This window comes from Salmo trutta, chromosome 15 (assembly GCF_901001165.1).
Source record: "Salmo trutta chromosome 15, fSalTru1.1, whole genome shotgun sequence".
NCBI classification, from domain to species: domain Eukaryota; kingdom Metazoa; phylum Chordata; class Actinopteri; order Salmoniformes; family Salmonidae; genus Salmo; species Salmo trutta.
Genome location: NC_042971.1, coordinates 38835680 through 38853970, shown reverse-complemented (window position 1 = coordinate 38853970; position 18291 = coordinate 38835680). Strand labels below are relative to the sequence as shown.

The 18291-nt window shown below is 42.0% G+C and overlaps 1 protein-coding gene, 1 non-coding gene and 1 pseudogene across 2 annotated transcripts; all 3 read left to right on the top strand.

Moving 5' to 3' along the window:
* Positions 1-1877: 1877 nt before the first annotated feature.
* Positions 1878-17522, top strand: LOC115148980 (ribonucleoside-diphosphate reductase large subunit). The gene is made up of 18 exons (XM_029691361.1): positions 1878-2067; positions 3759-3847; positions 3948-4125; positions 7072-7232; positions 7326-7365; positions 7556-7718; positions 9284-9425; positions 9683-9766; positions 9986-10147; positions 10282-10361; positions 10452-10653; positions 15040-15189; positions 15311-15532; positions 15666-15742; positions 15880-16015; positions 16143-16238; positions 16390-16578; positions 16780-17522. The coding sequence occupies exons 1-18, from the start codon at positions 2049-2051 to the stop codon at positions 16966-16968; spliced, it is 2379 nt and encodes a 792-aa protein (XP_029547221.1). The 5' UTR covers positions 1878-2048; the 3' UTR covers positions 16969-17522.
* On the top strand, positions 9458-9579 carry LOC115149714 (uncharacterized; annotated as a pseudogene).
* LOC115149706 (small nucleolar RNA SNORD83) lies at positions 9812-9889 on the top strand. The gene has a single exon (XR_003866958.1). It is a non-coding gene; the product is annotated as a small nucleolar RNA SNORD83 (small nucleolar RNA).
* Positions 17523-18291: the final 769 nt, after the last annotated feature.

The window sequence follows — 18291 nt, the reverse complement described above, 5'->3', positions numbered from 1 at the left end:
GAGCCCAGACTTGAACCCGATCGAACATCTCTGGAGAGACCTGAAAATAGCTGTGCAGCGACGCTCCCCATTCAACCTGACAAAGCTTGAGAGGATCTGCAGAGAAGAATGGGAGAAACTCCCCAAATACAGGTGTGCCAAGCTTGTAGCGTCGTACTCGGCTGTAATCGCTGCCAAAGGTCATCAACAAAGTACCGAGTAAAGGGTCTGAATACTTATGTAAATGTGATATTTCAGCAAAAATGTTTTAAAAAATTATATATATATATATATATCGTTTTTTGCTTTGTAATTATGGGGTATAGTGTGTAGTTTGATGGGAAAAACTAATACATTTTAGAATAAGGCTGTTACGAAACAAAATGTGGAAAAAGTCAAGGGGTCTGAAAACTTTCCGAATGCACTGTATATCTATTTGGGATTCTTGCGGTTATATGATTTGTAATTATGTTCTGCCCTCCGACCATCTGCTGAAGAAAAAATTGGCCCGCAACTGAATCTTGTTGATGATGCCTGTCTTAACCCATCCGCTACGAGTCTGTAACCTCTGTTGGGGACAGCCAGCTGATGAAGATGAAAAGCCCAAGAATGACCTAGCAGCAAACTTTTGAGCCTGAGCTCATGACCAGATAAGACTCACCTAATCCAAATAGCCCAGGACAGGAAGAGATGGGGAGCCATTGTGGAAGATATGCTTATGAAGGTTATAATATATTTATAATAGTACTTTATATTATAAACTTGTATTGTACCTTCATCATAAAATTACACTGTTCCCAATTTATAGTGTGGATATAATGTTTTATTTCAAAGGGTCTCTGACAAGCCAGGCTTCTATACAAACAGGGTATTGAAACATACAGCAGAGGATGCTATAGCCTATCTTTCTTTTGCATATGGACTGACTGTGCCATTTTTAATAAACTGTTCATTTTGTCAAAACAAGGAGGAGCAATGCAGTCACTTTGAGTTTTTTTATTCACCATAACCACATTGTCTATCGTAATATACCCATTTTTAGATAGAATAACAAAGAATCTAACAATTCATGTATTTGCTGGGAAACATTTTAAAGCACACTTGTGCAAAGGTGAATACCAGTATGCTGTTCAAGAATTTAACTTATTAAAATATTTGTATGGTCCTCTTACTGTAAGATGTCCTTTAAGAAATGTCTCTGAGCATTCATCATCCTTATTTGATCAGTCAGTATTGTAAAGAGTAGGTTGATGATGTAGTCTTATTCAGTGTTTGCTAAACAAAGCCAAACAACCCACAAAGCAAATGACCTAGCCTACGTTTCCAAATATCCCGCCAGATTTTGTTTATGGTGACAGCTGACTGGAACACGGAAACTAACGAGAACAAGCCGCTGTAATTGTTTAAACAAATATTATGGATAAACTGACAAGATACGAATGGGAGTCGTCCACAAAACGGCACGGTGGGCTGTCTAGCGCCCGCCTATAATTTATTTGGATTGGTGGATACATCTCATTATTGTAAACCGTCTGTATTCCATGGAGAGATCCTATCCTACTAGTCTCATGCCATGAATATACTGCAGAATGTCACGTGTTCTACTTATATCAGTACACTCGAAACAATTTAAAAGCATCACGAAAGTTATTTTTGATCAAATAAACATCACGTAGAAAATAAGCCATTCATTTTTTGGTTGAACAAATTCGACACTCTCATTGACCTCCATACAACAGCTCCTTGCTTGGTGGACGAAAAAAAAACCATTTTCTGGAGGGAGACAGCTTTTCCGCCGAGTTGGGCCTCTCCAAAGACGTTTATAACCAACCATTGTTCTGTGGCCTCGGTCTTCCTCTTCCGCTTCCTCTGATTGGCTACAAATTTGAAGCAAAAGAGTTTGTGGCGGGTTGGTTCAGTTATTCGCGCTTTATCCTCTATGTGAAGTCAGTGGCGGTTGCTAGCGTGAAATACTGTGTCATTGTACCGCCACGTTCTAAGCTATATACAGTATTAGTGTTATTCTTATATTTCGCACTTTCTCTGGAAAGAAAACAACCCTTGTCAACATGCATGTGATAAAGCGAGGTAGGTCCTTTATAGTAGGAATGATAGCAAGTTACTGTACTTGTCATTTGTCTGTGTGTTGAGCTCATGTTTCTTCGTACAAACAAGCTTGAGTATTTTACTGTAGTTAGTATATACTTTCAAATTAACCACGTTGAATGTCTTCGCCTAGTTAGGTTGCTAGCTACTGTCAGCTGGTTGGCTAATCTAGCTTTCTGCATAGCTATAATGCTAACCTAGCTAGCTAAGGTTAGTTAGCCAACAACTTTACATGTGTTATATTATAGCTAACAGTAGGTAACACATGTCAGTATTAATTGAAAATAATTTTTGAAGACCACGTAGCTAACTTAGTTGCTTAGGTGTCTTCCCCCACCAATTCAGAAATCAAACTGTTAATGTGACTGAACGCGTTAACTAGATCAAGACAGGAATGTTCAGTCTTTGTCAAACTTGGCGCCCAATTGTTAACTTTTTGTTTAGCTAACCTCTACATAGGTAATTTGATTGGAAGTGATAACTAACATTTTCAAGTATTTCAATTTTGTTACTTTTCCCCAAAACAGCTTTCTGGTTTACGAAACAGGACGTTAGCTGGCTGAACAAACATAAACGCAACATGTAAAGTGTTATAATAAAAGGTTCCAGAAAATGTACATATGCACAAAAAAAATGTTATCTCAAATTTTGTGCACAAATTTGTTACCATCCCTATTAGTTTTGCAGAAGTGTGCAATTGGCATGCTGACTGCAGGAATGTCCACCAGAGTTGTTGCCAGAGAATTGAATGTTCACTTCTCTACCATAAGCCACCTTTAACGTCATTTTAAAGGATTTGACAGTACGTCCAACAGGCCTCACAACCGCAGACAATGTGTATGGTGTGTGGGTGAGCGGTTTGCTGGCGTCAACGTTGTGAACAAGGTGCCCCATGGTGGGGTTATGGTATGGGCAGGCATAAGCTACTGACAACAAACACAATTGCATTTTATCAATGGCAATTTGAATGCACAGAGATACCGTGACGAGATCCTGAGGCCCATTTTCTTGCCATTCATCGGCACCATCACCATGTTTCAGCATGATAATGCACAGCCCCATGTCGCAAGGTTTTGTACACAATCCCTGGAGGCTGAAAGTAACTGTTCTTCCATGGTCTGCATACTCACCAGACATGTCACCTATTGAGCATGTTTGGATGCTCTGGATTGACGCGTACGGCAGCGTGTTCCAGTTCCTGCCAATGTCTAGCAGCTTCGCACAGCCATTGAAGAGAAGTGGGACAACATTCCACAGATCACAATCAACAGCCCGGTCCACTCTATGCAAAGGAGATATCGCGCTGCATGAGGCAAATGGTGGTCACACCAGAAACCGACTGGTTTTCTGATCCATGCCCTTACTTTTTTGACTTTAAGGTATTTGACCTACGAATGCATATTTGTATTCCCAGTCATGTGAAATCCATAGATTAGGGCCTAATGAAATTATTTCAATTGACTGATTTTCCTTATGAACAATATCCCAGTAAAATCTTTGAAATTGTTGCATGTTGCGTTTTTATATTTTTGTTCTGCATAGATACTAGTCACTAGTTTTAAAGCTTTGGGGAAATATGACTGACATTCACTTCAATGTTCTTTTTCCATGGCACACATTCATGTTATTGAAGTGATTTCTGACTAACATTTCAGTCTTCACATAATTTTCAGATGGGCGCCAAGAGCGTGTCATGTTTGACAAGATCACCTCCCGCATCCAGAAGCTGTGCTATGGACTCAACTCTGACTTTGTCGATCCAGTAAGTTGACATTTTATATTCAATGTATTTCTATTGTTTGTCACTTGTAGTGTTTTCTGTGTGCACCATAATCCTGTACTCTGCCTGTTACACCTTTTAGACCCAGATCACTATGAAGGTCATCCAAGGTCTGTACAATGGGGTCACAACAGTGGAGCTGGACACGCTGGCTGCAGAGATCGCTGCCACACTCACCACCAAACACCCCGACTATGCCATCCTGGCTGCCCGCATCGCTGTCTCCAACCTGCACAAGGAGACCAAGAAGGTTTTCAGCGGTAAGTCTCTCTCGCACTTGCTTTCTCTCAAACTGTAATTCTTCTGACCTTTGTTCTAAAATGTATGCATACTGCTCAGTTATCAGGCTCGGTCAAAGTAGCCTATTTAAGCCACCAGATTCACTGGCATAGATGTCCAACTTGCCAGTGAGCTGACAATCCCACTTTGGTTATTGAAAAATATGGTGTGTAAAAGTAATGTCTAAGCCATGGGCGTGTCCTGGGTGTATCGCTGCTTATTTCATGGAAGAAGGGGGAAAAAAGCTCTGACCAGGTACTCGTTTTCTGTTCACAAATTGACTTTTATTTTGACAGGAGGTAAGCAGAGGGGAAGATGGTCTATACCAGACCCATGCTTGGAAAGTCGGTTTAATAATACGCTCCTTTAGATATTGACTCAAATTCTCTGCACCATATTGATCAACAATCCTGCCCACCGGCGCAATTGAAATGGAATTGTATTTAATTTCTGGCTTCCCACTGACTGTTTTTGTGAAACCCAATACAATTGAAACCAATGCTAGTGTATGTACAGTGCATTCAGAAAGTATTCAGACCCCTTGACTTTTTCCAAATGTTTTTGTTACAGCCTTGAATGAATACTTTTTTTACCCTTATCGATCTACAAACAATACCCCATAATGACAGTGAAAACAGGTTATCAGGATTTTTTTGCTTAAAAAAACCCCGTAACCCTTATGTAAATAAGTATTCACACACTTTGCTACAGTATGAGACTCGAAATTGAGCTCAGGTGCATCCTGTTTCCATTGATCACCCTTGATGTTTCTACAACCTGTGGTAAGTTCAATTGATTTGACATGATTTGGAAAGGCATACACTTGTCTATATAAGGTCCCACAGTTGACAGTGCATGTCAGAGCAAAAACCAAGCCATGAGGTTGAAGCAATTGTCTGTAGAGCTCCAAGACTGGATTGTGTTGAGGCACAGATCTGGGGAAGGGTACCAAAATATTTCTGCAGCATTGGAGGTCCCCAAGAACACATTGGCCACATTCTTACATGGAAGAAGTTTGGAACCACCAAGACTCTTCCTGGAGCTGGCCAAACTGAGCAATCGGGGGAGAAGGGCATTGGTCAGGGAGGTGACCAAGAACCTGATGGTCACTCTGACAGAGCTCCAGAGTTCCTCTGGAGATGGGAGAACCTTCCAGAAGGACTCCACCAATTAGGCCTTTATGGTAGTGGCCAGACTGAAGCAACTCTTCAGTCAAAGGCTCATGACAGCCCGCTTGGAGTTTGCTGAAAGGCATGTAAAGGACTCTCAGACCATGAGAAACCAAGACTGGGGTTAAGGTTCACCTTCCAATAGGACAACCACCCTAAGCACATAACCAAGACAATGCAGGAGTGGCTTCGGGACAAGTCTCAATGTCCTTGAGTGGCCCAGCAAGTTTCCGGACTTGAACCTGTTTGAACATCTCTGGAGAGATGAAAATAACTGCAGCGACATTCTCCATCCAACCTGACAGAGCTTGAGGATCTGCAGAGAAGAATGGGAGAAACTCCCCAAAAACAGGTGTGCCAAGCTTGTAGCGTCGTACTCGGCTGTAATCACTAAAAAAGGTGCTTCAACAATGTACTGAGTAAACGGTCTGAATACTTATGTAAATGTGATTTAAAAAATCTAATTTTGAGTTGTTTTTTTGTCCTTGTGGGGTATTGTGTGTAGATTTGAAGGGGGGAAATTATTTCATTCATTTTAGAATAAGACTGTAATGTAACAACATTTGGAAAAAGTCAAGTTGTCTGAATACTTTCCCGAATGCACTGTAAATACACCCGCGTTGCTTGAAGCACCTAAGAGTCCCTATGGCTGAAGTCAGGTCTAGTGCTCAAGTCCTGGTCCAAGTGCTCAAGTCTGAGTCACTGGGTCTAACAAAGTATACCACATTAATATTGGTTTAACAACTTTATGTTCTTTAGACATTTGGTATTTTGGTTAGGCCTACTGCTGTTTTCTTATTTTTTTTGCTTGCTTGTTTGCTGGCTCGATGCTCATCTGTTGCTAGATTTGCGCCTGTATTGATTTGGCAGAAATCTCTCTCAACAACTAGTGGCGGGATGATTTTTCATGTGAGCATTTCCTTCTGTTGCACTATGGTCATAATTGCCTGAAATATGCAATAGTATATGGAAAAAAAGTCCTTAATACACATTCTCACATGCATATATTTTAATATAATGTTCAATAGTTGTCAAATTTGTACAGGTGTTTTGACGGGATGAATGTTCTCTAGACTGAGTTGGCTATTTCTCCTGTCAGATTGTTCAGATTATTATTTGCAATAATTGTAACAGGTGCTCAGCTACTTTCATTGTGATGGCCCACTAATATTTTTTTTATTTTTATGTTTATTCCAGAGTGAAAACTAAAGGGAGACATGGGAAAGTGGGAGGGTAGAGAGACGCCACATTCAAAGATGGCCTACTTTTCAATACCCATGGGAAGAGACGGTTTTACTTTTAAACTCAAGAAACCAACTGCTTTATGAAACGTAAAACAATAGTATGAACTAGGCATTGCTAAATGGTAGGCTGGTGGTTACGGAGACGCGAGTTGCTTGCGTGATGTCTAGCCTACGATTGGTGACGGAGTGGAGCCTGTCTGCCCACACTCATCGCTTGCGTTGTCGCGGCTCACCTTCTGATATGGGCTGCGTGTGCCGGTGTTGCGCATCAGTCCCATTACTAGCTAGAGAACAACCCTCGCTGCTTTGCGTAACCAGTGCTGCTAATATTCTGCTTATCATAGTAGCCTATCCAGTCCAAGTGCAAATGCAAGTCCGATTCACCAATGGTAGTCAAAAGTCATGAAAATCGGAACTCGCGTCAGTCCTGGGCTTGCGTACTACAGCACTGCAAACTAGTGTATCCGAAAATCTATTTTTAACCATCTTATTTTCTTCGTCAATGCTGTTGCAGATGTGGTGGAGGATCTATACAACTATGTCAACCCGCTAAACAAACTGCACTCTCCCATGGTCGCCAAGGAAACACTCGACATTGTCCTAGAAAACAAGGATCGCCTCAACTCGGCCATTATCTTTGACCGGGACTTCTCCTACAACTTCTTTGGATTCAAGGTCATTTTTACAGTACATGGTTTATGAGAAATAGCAATTTAAGTCAATTCTGCAATGGTAGGAGAGTAAACAAATTTGTATTTTTCTACATAGACACTTGAGCGGTCCTATTTGCTGAAAATTGACGGGAAAGGTGAGTTGGCTCATAGATACATTACCTCCCTGTCAGAATTGACATCTTTTCATGACATGACCATATGCTACATTGGATTAGGGCTCATCACCATTGGCACCTGGTCAAACACACACATTATCGGAGCAGCTTTTTTATGTGGTTCAGATGAGCTCCATCCGTCATGCTGATCTGTCCTGTTCCTGTGTAGTGGCTGAGCGACCACAGCACATGCTCATGAGGGTGGCAGTTGGGATTCATAAGACTGACATTGATGCTGCCATCGAGACTTACAACCTGCTGTCAGAGAAGTGGTTCACCCACGCTTCCCCCACACTCTTCAACGCTGGCACCAACCGCCCACAGCTGTCTAGGTAAGCGCTTACTAACAGCCATCCTACTATAAGCCATTCCTCAGTGTAATGGCTATGATTACTGAGTTATAAACTCAGCAAAAAAAGAAACTTCCCTTTTTTAGGACCCTGTCTTTCAAAGATAATTTGTAAAAATCCAAATAACTTCACAGATCTTCATTGTAAAGGGTTTAAACACTGTTTCCCATGCTTGTTCAATGAACCATAAACAATTAATGAACATGCACCTGTGGAACGGTCGTTAAGACACTAAAAGCTTACAGACGGTAGGCAATTAAGGTCACAGTTATGAAAACTTAGAACACTAAAGAGGCCTTTCTACTGTTTCTGAAAAACACCAAAAGAAAGATGCCCGGTGTCCCTGCTCATCTGCGTGAACATTCCTTAGGCATGCTGCAAGGAGGCATGAAGACTGCAGATGTGGCCAGGGCAATAAATTGCAATGTCCGTACTGTGAGACGCCTAAGACAGCGCTACAGGGAGACAGGACGGACAGCTGATCGTCCTCACAGTGGCAGACCACGTGTTACAACATCGGTACATCTGAACATCACACCTGCGGGACAGGTACAGGATGGCAACAACTGCCCAAGTTACACCAGGAACTCACAATCCCTCCATCAGTGTTCAGACTGTCCGCAATAGGCTGAGAGCGGCTGGACTGAGGGCTTGTAGGCCTGTTGTCAGGCAGGTCCTCACCAGACATCACCGGCAACAACGTCACCTATGGTCACAAACCCACTGTTGCTGGACCAGACAGGACTGGCAAAAAGTGCTCTTCACTGACGAGTCGCGGTTTTGTCTCACCAGGGGTGATGGTCGGATTCGTGTTTATCGTCGAAGGAATGAGCGTAACACCAAGGCCTGTGCTCTGGAGTGGGATCGATTTGGAGGTGGAGGGTCCCGTCATGGTCTGGGGCGGTGTGTCTCAGCATCATCGGACTGAGCTTGTTGTCATTGCAGGCAATCTCAACGCTATGCGTTACAGGGAAGACCTCCTCCCTCATGTGGTACCCTTCCTGCAGGCTCATCCTGACATGACCCTCCAGCATGACAATGCATGATTTCTTGCAAGACCGGATTGTCCGTGTTCTGCCATGGCCAGCGACGAGCCCGGATCTCAATCCCATTGCGCATGTCTGGGACCTGTTGGATCGGAGGGTGAGGGCTAGGGCCATTCCCCCCAGAAATGTCCGGGAACTTGCAGGTGCCTTGGTGGAAGAGTGGGGTAACATCTCACAGCAAGAACAGGCAAATCTGGTGCAGTCCATGAGGAGAAGATGCACTGCAGTGCTTAATGCAGCTGTTTTATTTTGACCCCCCCATGTATGTGACTAACAGAAATTGAATAATGTCTGTGGAACTTGTTCAGTTTGTCTCAGTTGTTGAATCCTGTTATGTTCATTCAAATATTTACGCATGTTAAATTAGCTGAAAGTAAACGCAGTTGACAGTGAGAGGACCTTTTTTTGATGAGTTTAGAAACTATAGACATTGACCGTTCTAGGTGCAAACCAGAAAAGTGCTTGATGTGTTTTATATGGGTTGTCCTTGTTGATTTTCAGCTGTTTCCTGCTGGCCATGAAGGACGACAGCATCGAGGGCATCTACGACACCCTGAAGCAGTGTGCCCTAATCTCAAAATCAGCAGGGGGCATCGGAGTGGCAGTCAGCTGCATCAGAGCCACGGGCAGCTACATCGCTGGGGTGAGGATCACACGGTCGCATTTATAAATAAGACTGCCCCTTGAGGCGTTGCAGTCTGACTGTAAGTGTCGAGCCTGTGTCATGAGGGGCAGAGAGTGATGGCTATGTCTACTCCAACGATCCAGAACAGTGGACGATTGATTGCTCCGACATGGTGGGGGAAAGCGTTTTTATAAATAACCAAAAATGCCTTTTCATTGTAACGCTTGGCAAGTCTCTCATTGACTGAGGCTTTTTACATATATATTTTTTTTCAGACAAATGGCAAGTCCAATGGGCTTGTTCCCATGCTCCGAGTGTACAACAACACAGCACGCTACGTGGACCAGGGAGGCAACAAGGTGAGAAAGAAATGAGATTGGCTAGAGGTTGTGTTATTGACTCTGGCCACAGGATGACCTCACAGATGTGCATTAGCGTTCTGCGCAGAGATGACCCACCCTCTACACCCAAGGCTGATGGCTCTGAGAACATGCATACTATCTTTCAGACTCTGGCCTGTGTTTACTGTACCTTCATCAGACAGTTAACGCCCTCTCTCATTCCCCTCTCCTTCTCAGAGACCTGGTGCGTTTGCCATGTACCTGGAGCCGTGGCACTTTGATGTGTTTGACTTCTTGGACCTGAAGAAGAACACGGGAAAGGAAGAGCAGAGGGCCAGAGATCTGTTCTACGCCATGTGGATCCCTGACCTCTTTATGAAGAGAGTGGAGAGCAACCAGGTATGCAGCAACATCCGCGTACAAACTGAAATGTTCAAACCCGATATGGAATTTAGTGATAAAGTAATATGGAATGGTTCTATTTAGATGAGTATCTTCAAGATATCAGTACTCATGGTGTATTGTACCCACAGGACTGGTCCCTGATGTGCCCCGGTGACTGCCCTGGACTGGACGAGTGCTGGGGGGAGGAGTTTGAGAATCTCTATACCAGGTAAGACTGTGGCTCCTGAGCCTGTATAACACAGCTACATACCGGTCTCAGCTTTGTGTGCATTGTCTCACTGGTCCTGTCTCACCCCAGGTATGAGCAAGAGGGTCGTGTGAAGCGGGTGGTAAAGGCCCAGCAGGTGTGGCACGCCATCATTGAGTCCCAGACTGAGACGGGCACCCCCTACATGCTCTACAAGGACGCCTGCAACAGGAAAAGTAACCATCAGAACCTGGGAACCATAAAGTCCAGTAACCTCTGTACCGAGATTGTAGAGTACACCAGCCATGATGAGGTGAGGGAAACAGGTTACCTAAACGGTTGGAACTACTGAGGCTGTGTCCGAAATGGCACAATATCAATATCTTGGCCGATTTTAATTAGGGCCGATTTCACGTTTTCATAATAATCGGTAATCTGCATTTTTTGGACACCGATTTATATTTCATTCCACGAGGGAATTGTGTGGCAGGCTGACCACCTGTTACGAGTGCCGCAAGGAGCCAAAGTAAGTTGCTAGCTAGCATTAAACTTATCTTATAAAAAAACGATCAATCTTCACATAATCACTAGTTAACTACACATGGATGATATTACTAGGTTAACTAGCTTGTCCTACGTTGCATATAATCAGTGCAGTGCCTGTTAATTTATCCTAGAATCACAGCCTACTTCGCCAAACGGGGGATGATTTAACAAAACACTTTCGCGAGAAAAGCACAATCGTTACACGAATGTACCTAACCTTAAACATCAATGCCTTTCTTAAAATCAATACACAGAAGTATATTTTTTTAAACCTGCATATTTAGTTAAAAGAAATTCATGTTAGCAGGCAATATTAACTAGGGAAATTATGTCACTTCTCTTGAGTTCATTGCACGCAGAGTCAGGGTATATGCAGCCGTTTGGGCCTCCTGGCTCATTGCGAACTAATTTGCCAGAATTTTACATAATTATGACAACATTGAAGGTTGTGCAATGTAACAGCAATATTTAGACTTAGGGTTGCCGCCCGTTCGGTAAAATACGGAATGGTTCTGTATTTCACTGAAAGAATATACGTTTTGTTTTCAAAATGATAGTTTCCGGATTTTACCATTATTAATGACCAAACGGCTCGCATTTCTGTGTTTATTATAATTAAGTCCATGATTTGATAGAGCAGTCTGACTGAGCGGTGGTAGACAGCAGCAGGCTCGTAAGCATCCATTCAAATTTTACTGCGTTTGCCAGCAGCTCTTAGCAATGCTTGCTTCACAGCGCTGTTTATGACTTCAAGCCTATCAACTTCTGAGATTAGGCTGGCAATACTAAAGTGCCTATTAGAACATCCAATAGTCAAAGGTATATAAAATACAAATGGTATAGAGAAATAGTCGACGCGTCATAATTCCTATAATAACTACTACAACCTAAAACTTAACTTGGAATATTGAACCACCAGCTTTCATATGTTCTCATGTTCTGAGCAAGGAACTTAAACGTTAGCTTTTTTACATGGCACATGTTGCACTTTTACTTTCTTCTCCAACACTGTGTTTTTACATTATTTAAACCAAATTGAGCATGTTTCATCATTTATTTGAGACAATATAATACATAAAATCTATTTAAACTTAAAATAAGTGTTCATTGTTCATTCAGTATTGTTGTAATTGTCATTATTATATATCAACGGCGATACCGATTTTATTGGATGACCCAAAAAAGCCGATAGCGCTAAATCTGCCTATTTATCATTATTTAATTTTTTTGTAGTTTAAAAAAAATATATAATTAAAATAAATATCACTTTTTATTTATTTTTATATATATACACACACACAGTTGAAGTTGGAAGTTTATATACACCTTAGCCAAATACATTTTAACTACGTTTTTCACAATTCCTGACATTTAATCCTAGTAAAAATTCCCTGTCTTAGGTCAGTTAGGATCACCACTTTATTTTAAGAATGTGAAATGTCAGATTAATAGTAGAGAGAATGATTTATTTCTGCTTTTATTTCTTTCATCACATTCCCAGTGGCTCAGAAGTTTACATACACTCAATTAGTATTTGGTTGCATTGCCTTTCTTTGGGAAGGCGTGCCGCTAGCGGGACACCTCGACAACATCCGGTGAAATTGCAGAGCGCGGAATTGAAATTGCAGTATTATAAATATTTAACTTTCATAAAATCACAAGTGTAATACATCAAAATAAAGCTTAACTTCTTGTTAATCCAGCCGCTGTGTCAGATTTCAGAAAGGCTTTACGGCGAAAGCAAACCATGCGATTATCTGAGGACAGCGCCCCGCATACAAAACCATTGAAAACATATTTCAACCAGGCAGGTACGACACGAAAGTCAGAAATAGCGATATAATAAAAGCCTTACATTTGATCTTCTGTTGGCACTCCAAAAGGTCTCAGTTACATCACAAATGGTCCTTTTGTTTGATAAAGTCCTTTATATCCATAAAAACTCAGTTTAGCTGGCGCGCTTCAGTCAATAATCCACTGGTTTCCCTCCATCAAAATGAATCCTTAACGTTACTAATAAACTTCCCAAAACCAGTCAAACAACGTTTATAATCAAACCTTAGGTACCCTAATACGTAAATAAACTATACAATTTAAGATGGAGAATCGTTATTGTCTTTACCAGAGAAAAAGACCAAAGAACGCGCTCTCTTCCACGCGCTAGGAAACACTACAGCCAAAATGGGAGTCACCTTGAAAAACTACAGTTTCTGGCTCATTTTTCAAAAAACCTGCATGAATCTCTTTCTAACGACTTGACATCTAGTGGAAGCCCTAGGAACTGCAATTTGGGAGGATTTCGCATTATAATAAAAGTGACAGCCATTGAAATCAGTGGTAGGCTGAATTTGTTTTTGGAGGGTGGGGGGGGTGGTTTGTCCTCAGGGTTTCGCCTGCCATATCAGTTCTGTTATACTCAGACATGAATTTAACAGTTTTAGAAACTTTAGACTTTTCTATCCAAATCTACCAATTATATGCATATCCTAGCTTCTGGGCCTGAGTAACAGGCAGTTTACTTTGGGCACGCTTTTCATCCAGACGTCAAAATACTGCCTCCTATCCCAAGGAAGTTAACTGTGTGTGTATCTATGTGTGTTATGTATCTACTTAAATATAAAAATCGGCAGATTAATCGGTATCGGCTTTTTTTGGTCCGCCAATTGGTTTCGGCGTTAAATCATAATCGGTCGACCTCTAATATCAACTACCCATTTGCGCTATATTTTTCGTGGCGTCATGTCATCTACCTACGTTATATAGGTATGCATGTCATTTTTAGCGAATATTTTTAGCGAATAAAAGCTGGAATCTTTCAGTGAATGTAATGTCATGTAAAGGTACTAGGTGATGTGTGTATGTATATGATGGAGGGTGCGTGTTGTGTATTTTGTTTTGCCAGCATGTTTGCCTACTTGCCAAAAATATGTGGCCTTAATTCATCACCATTTATTTATTTATATTTTACCGTTATTTTACCAGGTAAGTTGACTGAGAACATATTCTCATTTACAGCAACGACCTGGGGAATAGTTTCAGGGGAGAGGAGGGGGATGAATAAGCCAATTGTAAGCTGGGGATGATTAGGTGACCATGCAGTGTTCAAAGTGGAATTGTTAATCTATTTTGAAAATTCAAATGAACCGGCAGAGTAAACTAAATTGAATGTATGTATATCGGAAAGAAGACCGATTTTTAGTTTGTAACCAAAAACTAGACAAATTGAACCCCATTTCAAATGATCACTCTTTGAGACTAACTGTTCCAGGCACGAGATGCGCATCACTTCGCAAGTGCAGCTTTTTCTTTGGGAAAAATATTCTGTTCTATTTTGTTATTACATGTTTAAAAAAATATATATATATATATATATATATATATATATATATATATATAAAATGGGTGTCTTGACTAAGGGCTCGTGAAATAAGAGCGTCTTTTCTGGTAAAAGAACAAAACAAGACTATGCCTTTGTACAACTATAGGCTTTTACATGCCACCCGCCACTGTCATGATGTAATCAGTTGCTATTACGGTTTCAATCAAATCTTAAATGGCACTTGCTTTTTCTTGAAACAGCGCTTGAGAGGATCTGCAGAGAAAAATGGGAGAAACTCCCCAAATATAGGTGTGCCAAGCTTGTAGCGTCATACCCAAGAAGACTTGAGGCTGTAATCGCTGCCAAAGGTGCTTCAACAAAGTACTGAGTAAAGGGTCTGAATACTTATGTAAATGTCATATTTTTATAATTTGGCAAACATTTCTAAAACCTGTTTTTGATTTGTCATTATGGGGTATTGTGTGTAGGTTGATGAGAAATATTGAATCCAATTTAGAGTAAGGCAGTAACATAACAAAATGTCAAGGTCAGAATACTTTCCGAATGCACTGTAGATTTTATGTAAATTGTTTTGGCTCTAGTTCTCTGAAAAAAATTATGCGAGTACTCAGTCAAAAATGTAAAATACCCATCCCTACTATCTATCACCCAAGGCTGATGGCTTTCTGAGAATATCCATACTTAATCCCAAAACATTTTAAATGACATCCTTCGATCTGTATATTTTGAAAATAAATATAAATGTTGATCACACAAAACAGCTGTTTTTAAAGTGGGATGCTAATCTATCTGGCTCCTGTTTCCCAATCTCAGGTGGCAGTGTGTAACCTGGCGTCAATCGCCCTCAACATGTACGTCACCCCAGAGAAAACATTTGACTTCAACAAGCTGGCCTATGTCACCAAGGTCATCGTTAGGAACCTCAACAAGATCATTGAGATCAACTACTACCCTGTGATCGAGGTAAGGTCTATAATTAAATGTAGTGCTACTAATAATGATCAGCAAGACAGATGATTCTACAAGTTATGTCTTCATGTTGACCTGTAACTGATTTCCCATGCCGGTTGTTCTTTCTAACCAGGCAGAGAACTCCAACAAGCGCCACAGGCCCATTGGTATTGGTGTCCAGGGTCTGGCTGATGCCTTCATTCTGATGCGTTTCCCCTTTGAGAGTGCTGAGGCCCAGAAGCTCAACACTCAGATATTTGAGACCATCTACTACGCTTCCCTGGAGTCCAGCTGTGAGCTGGCTGCTGAGCTTGGTGCCTACCAAACCTACCCAGGCTCCCCCGTCAGCAAAGGCGTGAGTACCACCACGCTATAACCTAACTGGGATGTTAGATATCGTGTGTAGGATTTCTGGTTTTGGCTAACTTGTTAATTTCAGGCCTTTCTGGTTGGTGTCTTGGGCTTAAACTGTTATCATTTTTTCTCAGATCCTTCAGTATGACATGTGGGACAAAACCCCAACTGACCTGTGGGACTGGAAACTTCTCAAGGAAAAGATTGCCAAGTAAGTTGTCAACCTTGTCCTCCATTTTACCAATGCAACTACAGTTAGTCTCAACACATATATTACCAACCAAGCCCTCTGTGAACTTATGTCCTAGCCTTTGTCTCATCAACACTTCACCCCCCCCCCCTCTCCAGGCATGGTGTCAGGAACAGTTTGCTGCTGGCCCCCATGCCCACGGCCTCCACAGCCCAGATACTGGGCAACAACGAGTCCATCGAGCCCTACACCAGTAACATCTACACCCGCAGAGTCCTCTCTGGAGAGTTCCAGGTCAGTATCACTCTCTGGGGGTTCCACAGACACTTAGACCTCTGCTGACATACACAGCCTACTCAAACACTTGAAGGGTTTGAGTAGGGGGGTGTGGGTGAGTGCTAATGTTTTGTGTCACCTGCAGATTGTGAACCCCCACCTGTTGAAGGACCTAACAGAGCGAGGGCTGTGGAACGAGGAGATGAAAAACCAGCTGATTGGTCAGAACGGATCCATCCAGGTGAGGACCCATCACATTACAGCTCTAATCAATGATTGGAGTGCAATTATGCCCTATTGACTGTATGTTATGTCATGTGGCTTTTTGTTAGATTTTAAGTGTTATCCTTTTCAGTAGTCACTGTTATAATTCCATTGTTACTTGTCTTTAGGGCATTGCTGAGATCCCAGATGACCTGAAGGAGCTGTATAAGACTGTGTGGGAGATCTCCCAGAAGACTATTCTGAAGATGGCTGCTGACCGCGGGGCCTTCATAGACCAGAGCCAGTCTCTCAACATCCACATCGCTGAGCCCAACTACGGCAAGCTCACCAGCATGCACTTCTACGGCTGGAAGCAGGTGAGTCTGCTTGACTATTGAAATCTATAGAACACTACTTGGTCCCAGCCCAGGGCTATCCTCAACGGCTGCTCGAGGCGTTGCAGTCCGACTAAGTGTCGAGCCTGTGTCATGGGGGGGGGGGGGCTCGGATCAGAGCAGTGCTAAATATAAACCAAACGCCGCTGTTCATCAAGATAAAGCATTAACCTCTTTTCTCAGGGTCTGAAGACAGGCATGTACTACCTGAGGACCAAGCCTGCAGCCAACCCCATTCAGTTCACCTTGAACAAGGAGAAGCTGAAAGGGTCTCAGTCGGTTAAGAACGAAGAGGAGATCAAGGAGCTCAACAGAGCTGCTATGGTGTGTTCCCTGGAGAACCGTGACGACTGCCTGATGTGTGGCTCTTAGACCGGCCCCTAACTCCTCCTATCCTCGCTCTTAGTTAATTAACCATTGCGGTGGACCACTGAACTCCTCAATATCATTGAACCCCACTCTGGTTGTGTTTAGGTCAGTTAATATCATAGTTATCTGCCCTGATGTCAGATCATAGGCTCATGCTTGGGGTTTATAGATCAGGCTATTATGGTTGTTTTGTGGGCGTGCTACTGTAGCCTAAGTAGTACTGTGCATGGTGCGCGTCGGTCTGCTTTATCACAGATTATTAACTGTAGGCAGTTTTCTATTTATCGCTCTTGGGTACACTGTCTGCTTGATTTGTATAGAATTCAGTGTTTCATTTTTTTTTAAGTGTGAACTCTGTTGTTAGTATGTAAATCTAAGGATTTCATAATTTGAATTTCATTCAAGAAGTTAACTTCAATGGTGTATTCTTTGTATTTTACCTGTGTGGGGGGGTGCTTTGTAATTAAGTTTTGACAATCATGCAATATCCTGTGGTACTTATGGTAAGGTATTCAGTGGCCAGCTTAGCATGTAAATCTTGGTGGGGCAAAAAAAAATGACATAACACTAAACAATACATTTAATTGGACTATAACGGTGCCATACAGTGCCCACAAACTGTTAGGGCCTATATACAGCAGTCCCAACATCTTACCACTGCTACACCTGGCTATCAGCGGAGCCTTGTTTGGCAGCGAAACAGTTCATTCAGCCACATTTACTGCCTTTAAAAAAAAAAAACATTGCTGACTTGCTTAAACAAATGTGGTTTCTACTGACAATTGAGATGTACAAACTATGGCATAAGGGGACAACGAGCGGATAAGAGGCAATCCATTTTGATTAAGACAATGATCAAGCTAGGATGGACGTAGTCAATCTATTTGCGCAGCACTTTTGAAATGTACAGCGACAGAACTCAAAACATGGGCCGTTCTTAGTGTTCTCCCTGTGCACCAAGTCAGAACCGTAGGATAAATAAAGGGGGCATATAAGTAGACCATGAAAGCTCTTACAATATTTGATTATATTACTCTAAAACAGGCTATAGGTTACATGTGCACCACCAAGTCAGAACTGCAGGCGAAATTAAGAGGTGTAAATAGACCAAATTATTAGGGTGAGAAACATGGGCTACTAACAGCTTACTACACAACATACACTTAGTATTACTTTCTTAGCTACAGTATACTTATCTCCATGACATATTACATTTATGCAGTGGTATACAATACATTTTTGGACTCACCTTATTGTACTCTGCTCACTTGAACAGAAAGGTGGCGTGGCGGTCCTTCGTGGGCAAATTGTGTCAAACTTTGTCAA